The 10,119-nt window shown below is 39.5% G+C and overlaps 2 protein-coding genes across 4 annotated transcripts; one reads left to right on the top strand and one right to left on the bottom strand.

The window, feature by feature from the left end:
- The first annotated feature begins 457 nt into the window (after positions 1 to 457).
- cdh27 (cadherin 27) lies at positions 458 to 7,585 on the top strand. The gene is made up of 17 exons (XM_041981244.1): positions 458 to 1,143; positions 1,564 to 1,686; positions 2,864 to 3,013; positions 3,236 to 3,377; positions 3,487 to 3,650; positions 4,057 to 4,188; positions 4,739 to 4,921; positions 5,045 to 5,364; positions 5,439 to 5,581; positions 5,784 to 6,008; positions 6,095 to 6,316; positions 6,407 to 6,528; positions 6,608 to 6,700; positions 6,778 to 6,864; positions 6,937 to 6,981; positions 7,057 to 7,143; positions 7,246 to 7,585. The coding sequence occupies exons 1-17, from the start codon at positions 1,123 to 1,125 to the stop codon at positions 7,450 to 7,452; spliced, it is 2,466 nt and encodes an 821-aa protein (XP_041837178.1). The 5' UTR covers positions 458 to 1,122; the 3' UTR covers positions 7,453 to 7,585.
- Positions 7,459 to 10,050, bottom strand: LOC121637226 (protein LSM14 homolog B-like). 3 transcript variants are annotated; one of them, XM_041981242.1, is made up of 8 exons: positions 9,496 to 10,050; positions 9,244 to 9,407; positions 9,036 to 9,162; positions 8,754 to 8,942; positions 8,604 to 8,678; positions 8,283 to 8,423; positions 8,078 to 8,204; positions 7,459 to 7,988 (listed from the first exon to the last, which is right to left on the bottom strand). In XM_041981242.1, the coding sequence occupies exons 1-8, from the start codon at positions 9,620 to 9,622 to the stop codon at positions 7,832 to 7,834; spliced, it is 1,107 nt and encodes a 368-aa protein (XP_041837176.1). In that variant the 5' UTR covers positions 9,623 to 10,050; the 3' UTR covers positions 7,459 to 7,831. The 3 variants fall into 3 exon arrangements, with proteins under 3 accessions (XP_041837176.1, XP_041837175.1, XP_041837174.1); XM_041981241.1 differs by having other exon boundaries at positions 8,078 to 8,207; positions 9,496 to 10,049; XM_041981240.1 differs by having other exon boundaries at positions 8,078 to 8,423.
- Positions 10,051 to 10,119: the final 69 nt, after the last annotated feature.

A 10,119-nucleotide genomic window follows, 5' to 3' on the forward strand; every position in this document is an offset into this window, starting at 1 on the left:
CTCCAGATGTTGTGTACTGGTGAACGGTCTGGACTGCAGGCAGGCCAGTTCAGCAGCCGGACTCTTCTCCTGTGAAGCCATGCTGCTGTGATGGATGCAGGATGTGGTTCAGCATCGTCTTGCTGAAATCTGCAAGGCCTTCCCTGAAAGAGACGTTGTCTGGATGGGAGCAGATGTTGCTCTAAAACCTCCATGTACTTTTCAGCATTGATGGAGCTTCACAGATGTGGAAGCTGCCCACGCCATAGGCACTAATGCAGCCCCATCCCATCAGAGATGCAGCTTTTCACCTGTCCACTGATAACAAGCTGGATGCTCCCTCTCCTCTTTAGTCTGCAGGACACGCCGTCCATGCTTTCCACAAACTAGTTCACATCTTCATCCAGGTTTCCACTTTGCCTCCGACCATTTTAAATGAGCTTTGGTCCAGAGAAGATGATTCTGGTTCTGGATCCTGTTCACATCTGGCTTCTTTGCTTGATGGAGCTTTAACCTGCATTTTTGGATTTTAAAGACATTGATTTCTGGAAATGTTTCTGAGCCCATGTAGTGATTTCCAGTAGAAACGCATACCTCCTGAGGGCCCAAAGATCACAAGCATCCAGTTCTGACCTTCTCCCCCTCCTGGTCCTCAGACTCTTGATGAAATTATACACTGTAAGAACTTCAAAGTCGTCACAATTTTATGTTGAGGAACATTTTCTGAAATTGTTCCACAATATTTAGATGCAGTTTGTCACTGACTGGAAACCTCTGCTAAAGTTTTCCGTGAAAAATGTCTCACTTTCAACATCTGATAAGTTGGTAATGTTCTATTAAGAATTAAATATGGGTTGATGAGATTTGCAGTTCACTACATTTAGTTATTTACATTCTACAGTGTCACAACCTTTTTGAAATTTAAGTTGTAGGTCACAGAAACATTGTTCTGCCATGAGCTTAGCGCACTATGACGTATAGAGGGATATAAATTAGAAGCTGTCTGAACAGACTGACTCCTATACAGATGGTAACCTGTGATTATTACACTCCCAGTTGTGGGTGTGAGCAGGAGGGAGGGTCTCATCTGTGGGAAACAGCCAGTCTTCACACATTTTGTGCTGGAGATGGTGAACAAGCATCATGCTCTGCTTCTTTCTCCTGGTATGTAACTGTTTTTACTCTTTCTGTTTTTACACTAAGATTAATGGCTTAATCAACTCACAACTAATTTGGTGTTATTTGAATCGTGACTTTGAAATAGAGACAAATGTTACCTTAACGTGTGAAACCATTGTTATTATTTTGGTTACATTTGATAAAAATCAGCCTCACAGCTTTTTAAACTCTTGATGTCTCCTTTACTCTAACTTATTAAAAACTGAACTTCTGTGTGAAATAATACCTTTGCATACACGTTTTGTGAGCTGGCTCACAGAACAATAAGTCCTTTCTCCAGTGTGCAAAGAGCATAAATTACAAACTGTCAGTTTGTGGCAACAAACAAAGATTCCTGCTCTGTACAGCACGCTGTACACCCTTACAACCGTGCACTTCAGGTTTGGCTGGCTGTTTGTTTTTCAGATTTATTATTTGTCAACTCCAACATGCTCACATCTGCTGAGCCGTCACAAGAGGACTTGGATTATCGACTCCTTCGAGATAGAAGAGGGACATCAAGGGCCTTTCCCCTATATGTTGGGCAAGGTAAGAAAATCAAATAAAACAGGTCGGACTTTGTGTGAGGAAATACAGTATAAAACTCCCCCAGAAACACAGTAGTATGCCAAAGTCATTAGTCGCTCCTCATTTCTTCAAGATAAAAATTAATGGGCGCAGCAGATTTATATATAAAAAAAACAAAACAAAACAAAACAAACAAAAGAAAAAAACAAAACCAAAAAATGTGAAATGATGTATTACAAAAACCTGGAAAAAAGTGCAAATATAACGAGTCTGAAAGTCAGTACCTGGTATGAGCTCCATTATTTTTCTACACAGTCTGAACTCTTTCAGGCTTTATTGTAATTTCTATAAGTAATCTTTGTTAATAGTTTTATTTGATATTTTTAACAGGTTTTTAACAGACGTGGAACAAATAGCACAGAACAAAGTGCCTGAGGGTACCACTTTAAAATAGGCCTGTTGCCAAGTTGTCTGTTATGCGTAGACACAACACTGGTTCATCCCATGACTTTGATGTCCCTGTACATACAATTTATGGGATCTTTTGCATCACTTTATTGTAAAAAAAAAAAAACCCAAAAAACAAACAAACAAACAAAAAAAAAAACAAAAACAAAAAACTGCTCAAAACCCTGTTGTACACAATCTGACACTTTTCTTCTGCCCCCTGGTGGAAACCTTTTGAACTACAATAGTTTAACAGTATGGTAAACAATAAATATTAAAAAAATATTAATTTAAATATTATAATAAATATTAATTATTTTTCTACATTTTGATAAAGTAGCAAATAAAGGGTCAGGCTTTAAAGGGTTAACACAGATCTTGAAATTGTCAGGTACAAAGATTAGACTAAAAGTGAGTGAAAATGTTCCAAAGTTTAAAATAAAAACCTTGACAGCACTGGAGTATGCCTCAGGAAATATTGCTCAAGAGCACTTCAGCGATAACCATGAAGTCTGGTTGCTTGGTTGCAAAATATAATAAAACCCGTCTCGAGACTTTGACACATGCTGCACTCATTTTCAGACTTTTGAATGCAGAACATTCTGCACTGAGCTGTGTTGTTACTTTAACATCTGCTGTCACTTTCTTCACTCCTTTTTCATTTCTGTGTAAATGTGTCATTTCATCAGTTATAAATGAAAATCTAAGGCTCCTTAAAGCAGACTGTGAGATTTTCGTACTTGTGTTGCAGGTAAATGTGGAACGCAAATATCAAGTACAATTTGAACTGTTTGGTGAAGGAGTGGAAGAGGAGCCAAAGGGAGTCCTCTCCATTGACAGGGATTCTGGCTTCCTGTATGTCCACAGAGCTGTGGACTATGAAGAGAAGACAGTACTTAAGGTTAGCCTCAACATGTGTTATTTTTAAGAGCAATTTTAGATTTCCAAACAATACATATCAGTTTAAGCTATGAATTAAAGATATTGCTGCATATTCTTCAACAAGAATAGGCTCCAGTCTTTCTTTTACCTGCTTTATATCCCATCCACAACATCAAGAAATAAATTATATATTTTTCTTGGTTAAGTGACTAACATTGCATGATGTTTTTTCAATCTGTAGCTAAGATTTGAGGCCAAAAAGACAGATTTATCAACTGACACTAAACTAGGAATTGAGATTTCAATTCGAGACATCAATGACAACCCCCCACGCTTTGAGAGGGATCTGTATGAAATCACTGTTAATGAAGATAAAACACAAGGTAAGGAAAACAACAACAACAAAAAACAAAATAAGCATAGTCTTTTACCAAAGTTTTAAACATTGTTTGTGAAGCAGGCTCCTTGTTTTATTCAATCATTTCCTAACAGGCTTCCATCTTTTGACCGTGCTGGCTTATGACAAGGACCAGAGAGGAACATCAAACTCCACTTTCCACTATGAGATCAAATCTGTGTCTCCAAACGTTCCCGACACAGAATTCTTCGTTAAGGAGTCTGGAGCTGTCTCGTTTAAAGGGTGTTTGGATTATGAGGCAAGACTGTTTGGTTAATATGCTAGAATCATTCTTTAGAAGTAATGAGGTAAATGCTGCATTTCCTGTTCAGCTTGATCTGCACCTGACTAGAGAAAACATTTCACACCAGGCATGGGTGCAAATATTTACCATATGCATGCTTTCAGCTTGCACACCCACATAAAAAAGTTATATATATATATATATATATATAGTTTCTATATATATATATATCTTTTACAGTAATTTTAAAAATAAAAATGTTCACATCTGACACCACCATGTGGCAGTGTAAGTGTCCATGTTTGTGTCCAACAGGTTCCAGTTACACAGAATTATGGTGCAGACAACTAAAAATGTGATGTCCATCCATATAAAGATTTGATTGAAATGTAAAAGTCTTCTTTTTTTTTCCTGTATTAAGGTGGCCAAAATGTTTACATTGCTGGTGGAGGCCAAAGACCATGGAGATGTAGTCAGTCTGTCCAGTACAACCACAGTCATCATTCATGTCCAGGATGGCAACAACCATCTTCCCATCATCCGTGGTCAAACAGTAGGCTGCCATCTTAGTATCATAACTTCCACCAACATCACAAGAAGCTGAGACACAAGCACCACATAGATAAAAAAATAAGTTAATTTGTAACTTTCAGAATTTTATTTCACACACATCATAAATGTTGATTGTGTTATCAATAGGCTAACGTAGGCTAGCGACAGAACTAGCAAAAAGCTAGCTGCTAGCTCAACATGGTTAAATTACAAATAAATAAAAATACACATCTTTTTACCTTTGCAAACTATAACATGCTAACATTTAGCATTATTTGAAACTGCCATAAAAGTGATATTACATGACTTCTGAAACAATTATAGGCTGCTCTATATGTTTATGGCTAAATGTTATTAGCATGATTACTGATTTTAATTGAATCACATTAATACTTCTCTATACAAACAGTCAATGAAAAATGTTATCACCTCTCAACTCCTACACCCTTTTTGTTACTTCACTACATTTTGGACATGTGAACAAACTATTAGGTCTACATGTTTTCTTGTGAGACATTTTTAAAATCTATATGCCTGGATTAAAACAACAGGGAACAGGAAAAGTAAAGGAAAATGAGTCTGGGTCCACTCCTCTGCGGCTACATGTGACAGATAAAGACACTGTGAATAGCAAGGCCTGGAGAGCGAAATACACCATACATGGAGACTTGGGCGGGAACTTCAAGATAGAGACTGACCCAGAAACCAATGATGGAATCCTGACTGTAGTAAAAGTAAGTGGTGTTTGCTGCAGACTTTACCATGACAAATACCTCTACTGAGGCATGTAATTAGGCAACTACGTACAGTATGTTTGACAAGCTTGTACTCTTACTCATTACAAAATATAATTTTAGCCTTTAAACTTTGAGGAAGGAGCACAGAAGGAGCTGACAGTCTCTGTGGAAAATGAAGCACCATATTTCTCCTGTAAAGTGGAGGAGAAGACGTCAGCGAGGGGCCTCTGGAAAGTTGACACCAGTATAGGTCACCATCCTGATGGTGCCGGTCAGCCTCATTCTATAAAAGTCATGATTGAGGTGGAGGACACCAACGATCCCCCGGAGTTCAGTGTGGCTGTCAAAGAGGCCACGCTGGGGGAGAACGTACCTGTTGGAACCTGGGTGGAGAGAGTGGTTGCTGTGGATCCAGACTCCAATCTTACAAGAGATTTTATGTAAGTTGGATCATTTAATATTTAAGTCCCAAATTAGAGCTTTGTGTGTTAAAGTGCATTGTATTTGTCTACAGTTACAAAGTGGGACACGATCCTGCAGGCTGGGTGACAGTTGATCCTCAAACGGGTGCCATCACCACAAGAAAGAGCCCTGATAGGGAATCTCCCCATGTTGTTGACGGCCTCTACACTATCATACTACATGCTGTTGATGATCGTAATCACACATTTTAATCTTTAATGTCATAATAAACTTGACTAATCGCAAAAGTGTAGAGAAATTCAAAATAAGTTCACCTGTCAAGGTTATAATTCATTTTAGGTACATTCTGATGTACAAAAAGCTGAATTTTCCTAACTTGTGAGTATTATATATTTCTACAGCTATCTGTTCATATATGTATATTTATTATTTCCAGGTGAGCCACCTCTGACAGGCACGGCTACACTGCAGATCCATATAGCTGACAGAAATGACAACGCACCACAGCCAGTAGTGGACTTTGTGGATGTCTGTGTGTCTGATGCCCCCACCACCACCAACATCACAGCCTTTGACCCCGATGGAAATCCCTTCGGAGGGCCTTTCAAGTTTGAACTGTTGGGGAATGTTGAAGGAAAATGGAAACTGAATCCTGCTTATGGTAGAAACAACTATGTAACGCAGAGAAAAGTTAAAAGCAAACATCCCAAACAAACAAAAAGAGATGGTTGTATTTTACTGTTGCAGGTTTTACAGCTGGTTTGGTGAAGGAGCCTGGTGTCTATGCAAGTTCATATACAATTGCTCTGAAGATTTCAGACTTGCAGGGAGTGTATGGTGTTTACAACCTCAGCGTGACTGTGTGTGATTGCTCTGCAAGGCCTAACTGCCACATCCGCCAACATGCAACAACAAAAGCTTCCTACGGCACTTTAAGCGTAGTCTTGGCCTCCCTGGTTTTATTTCTGTGTAAGGAAAGGAATCACACCATTTTTGTTTTATATTGAAATATAGCAAGAAATATCTTGTTACAACTTCTTGAGTTCTGCTGTTTGATAGTTCTGCTGCTGATGGCAGTCGTCATCACCTGCAAGGAAGAGTTTGCCACTTTGCAGACTGATGATTCCTCTGGAGAAACTCTGCTGAAATCAAACATTGAGACACCAGGAACAGACTGCAAGGTTACAGCTTAGAAACTTTGGTAAACATATGAGTGACCCTTTCAGTTTGAACACTACTGACCATCTTTTTGTTTTGAAGGTACCACAAGTAGTTGTGGCAACATCTGATAAGTGTCAAAATTTGTCCATCTGGCAGAAAGACCAATACGAGACGAGAAACAAGTTTTCAAAGGTAAAAAACAGTGAACTGAACCTTTCAGATGGCAGTCTGTTTAAATAAAACAGAACTGATTCTTTACCACTCTTAAGGGTATGGACCAAAGCTTTGTCCGCAAACACTTCAGAGACTACAGGTGGAATAACTCTTCCACCTTATTCGGCAACAACTGGAACCAGGTAACAAGCGTTAAAGTTTAATTAATCAATAGTGGGAATAAATTTTTACTTTCGCTCTCCCTCAATCCTCAGACCTGGAGTTCTCCTGTAGCCAATGGCCACAACCACAGCCAGCAGGTAGAGTTGTGAGCACATTTTTTTACATTGATGCACAGGTTAAAGCAGCTTACATGCACCCTCTCCCATTTACAGTTTAAAGACATGGGCACTGAAAATCTCTTCAATACAAACAACTCCAGTGGTGTGATGGACGCAGCTCTCCGCAGTCTGCTTCATCAGGTTAGTACCGCGTCCTGCCATTATGTGCACGCTGCAGATGCGTGGACGAGCTTGCAACTATAAAATAAGAACTGCAGTTACACTCGTTTTGATTTTTCCCAGAGGATTTCATCTCTTGAAGAAACAGAAAAGGATTTGCTGGATTATAAACCTCATTCCTATAAAGAGGAAGGGGACTCTGACATCCTCTCAGAGCTGGACAAGCTCTCCATTCCTGAGGAGGAGTCATTTCAGAAGATACTCAAAGACTTGGGCCCACAGTTCAACCAACTGGCTGCCATTTGCCAAATACCAAAAAACCCACAATAAGCAACATGTAGTCAACATGACATTTAATAACCGTCAGGTTCCTCCAGTTTGAGTTTACAAAAAAAAGGAAGTGTCCATTAATGCTTCAGTATACAATCCAAAACTATTTAAGTTTCTTTAGTCAAGTACAAGTCCATAAAAAAAAACAAAAACTTGCTGGACAGTTCAGACATCACATGCTTTCAGCACAGCAGCTGGATTTAAAAAAAAAAAAAAAAAAAAGTTCTCCCGTTTTATGTAAAGGATCCAAACTCCAGTTTTCCCCAAATGCATATTCGGTATCAACAACAACAAAACAAAAAACTCCAAGCAGGGAAAAATAAGGGAGACAGTTTTAAGTAGAACTACAATATTTACAGTAGTGTTAACAAAAAGAAATTCACACTCTCCCACTGTCAATTTTTGGGAGGGCTCGCTGCTCAGTGGCACTTTGCCCTCGACGTCCACGACCCCTGAATCCTCTGCTCCTCAGGAAGCGACCAGGCACTCCGAATGTTTCCATGTTCAATTTTTTCTCCTCTGCCCAGGTGGTTCTCCTAAGGCCACGTTAGAAAATTTATAGTGCATAACTTCAGCCAAAAAAAAAATAAATAAAAAAAAAATAAAAAACCCCCACAGTGTTCACCTGGGCTTAAGATCTGACGAGATATTGTCAAAGAAGCATTTGGCTTTGTCATAATACTTCTCTGCAAGAGTTTCCACCTCTTCTATTCCCTGGCTGGCCAGCAGCTCCCTGGTGTCCAGCTTGTCACCTGCAGAAATGTTAAAATAAATAAATAAAAAAAGTGGCCTCCAAAGACAGTACATCGGTTGACGGCCTTTCAGCATACCTACAACTTCCTTCGTGAGCTCATCTCTAAACTGAGCATTTGCCGTCTCAAAATCAAAGTCTGACTCAAACGCCAAAGTTGTTGCCTTGGAGTTTTTTGCAAGAAGTTGGCCTCTATTTCTGGTCCGGGACCTGCGACTTCCTGCAGCAAAAACAAAAAAAATGTGCAAAAGAAAAGTTTAGTTTCCACCAAAAACTGATTTAGAAACCATTTAGAACAGGTTCGTGTAATGTAGGACATTTTCTGTAGTTATTTTTGTTCAAATGAGCAAAAAGGTCACTTGGAAGTAAAGGACCATTATTAATAAAATCTGTTCAATACCTTGTCTTTGCCTTTTTTTCTGGTTTTCAGTCTTTTGACCTTCAACCTTTGCAGCAGCTGGTTGTGATGTCTGTCCTAAACAAAGGTTAAAATAAAATGGGTTTACCCAAATATGAAAGATTAAATGAAAAAAAAAAAATGTCCGCTTACTAGTTGGTATATTCTCTTTCTCAAACTGAGGACCAGCTTGAGCAGGACGCTGGGTTGGACGAACAGGCTGCCTGCTCTGTGGCTGGGTGGAAGCCTTTCCACGCATCTGTGCTGCTGCAGCCAAAGGCACGGTTTGGACAGCCTGTTCCACCATAGGGGCTTGTCTGGCTGGGCCGTGAAGGCCTGGTACTGAGGGAAAAGGAACACGGTGGGGATGCAAGGTGGACAATCATGTAATTTAAATCACTCAGCTAGCAGACATAACCGTAAGATAATCTGTACTTAGGCCTAGCGCTGCATTGTACTGCTGGTTGAGTAGAGAACTAGCAGCAAGCTGGTTAAAGGTGGGCATCATGTCTCTGTATGGACTCCAGCGTGGGTGATAAGCACCAGACGGGCCCATTGATGACTAAAATAAAATTGAGGAAAAAATTTTTAAAGCATTCAATTTTATTTTATTTTTTTAAGAATCAGCTTCCATCGCCCTTACCTGAACAATGGCAGGGTCGCGTGGTAGTCCATAGTGTGGCTTCGGCGGTTCAGACACAGTGATATCTTTAATGTCACTTCCTCTGAAAATAATATATTCATAAATTTCATCTTTGGGTGGCACTGGCCTATCCGTGGGCCGGTCCTCCGTCCCGTGGGATTTAACTGGTGAAATTAAAAATTCATTAAAACATAAAAGTAAGGACAAGTGTTGGTAAAAAGCCAAAACTCATTTAGTAAAGTATCAACTTACCTTTTGCTAAAGCAACCGTGGACCGTTCTGTATCCACGGAAGACAATATTCCTTCATAACGAATCTGTGCCTTTGATATCAAACTTATTTTACTTCCGATAAAAGGGGTTCCTCCTCCAGCACTCATGTTGGCAGTAAAGGGGGGAAAGTTTTTAATAATTAGCAGAACAGGAGCTAATTTACAAAGCTGCAAGCCACGACACACAAAGTTCAGCTAACCAACACGGGCACAATTACTCAGCACCTGTTCGCTTTATAGGACAGGCGCTAACTCACCTTTGTGCAGCTGAATGGACCACCTGTGCTTCAATCAGGGTTTGCTTGTTTAGCTATCCAGCGTACACCGCAGAAGACAAAAAAAAAACTTTATTTTAATTTTTTTTATTCCAAATGTTCAAAATACATAACAAAAATAGGGCTCTTTTACATATATCAACATTAGGACAAAAACAAGTATTGGTCGTTAAAACTGTATGAATCTAAGTCAGGGAGCATCCCGGATACATTTTTTACGTATATATTAATGTATAAAAAAAACGTTGTCTATATTAACGGGGGGGGGGGGGGGGGGGGGGGGGGGGGGGGACTAAAGGGACATTTTAAGCCATTTTCTTTAGTCTGAAA

The sequence above is a fragment of the Melanotaenia boesemani genome, chromosome 3, assembly GCF_017639745.1.
Source record: "Melanotaenia boesemani isolate fMelBoe1 chromosome 3, fMelBoe1.pri, whole genome shotgun sequence".
Taxonomy (NCBI): domain Eukaryota; kingdom Metazoa; phylum Chordata; class Actinopteri; order Atheriniformes; family Melanotaeniidae; genus Melanotaenia; species Melanotaenia boesemani.

Coding starts and splice junctions, on each gene's coding strand:
- cdh27 (XM_041981244.1), top strand. CDS start 1,123: ATGCTCTGCTTCTTTCTCCTG. Junction 4,189..4,738: donor CCATCATCCGTGGTCAAACA/GTAGGCTGCCAT, acceptor TTAAAACAACAG/GGAACAGGAAAAGTAAAGGA. Junction 4,922..5,044: donor GAATCCTGACTGTAGTAAAA/GTAAGTGGTGTT, acceptor ATATAATTTTAG/CCTTTAAACTTTGAGGAAGG.
- LOC121637226 (XM_041981240.1), bottom strand. CDS start 9,622: ATGAGTGCTGGAGGAGGAACCCCTTTTATCGGAAGTAAAATAAGTTTG. Junction 9,163..9,243: donor GCGACCCTGCCATTGTTCAG/GTAAGGGCGATG, acceptor ATTTTATTTTAG/TCATCAATGGGCCCGTCTGG. Junction 8,943..9,035: donor CAATGCAGCGCTAGGCCTAA/GTACAGATTATC, acceptor CTTTTCCCTCAG/TACCAGGCCTTCACGGCCCA.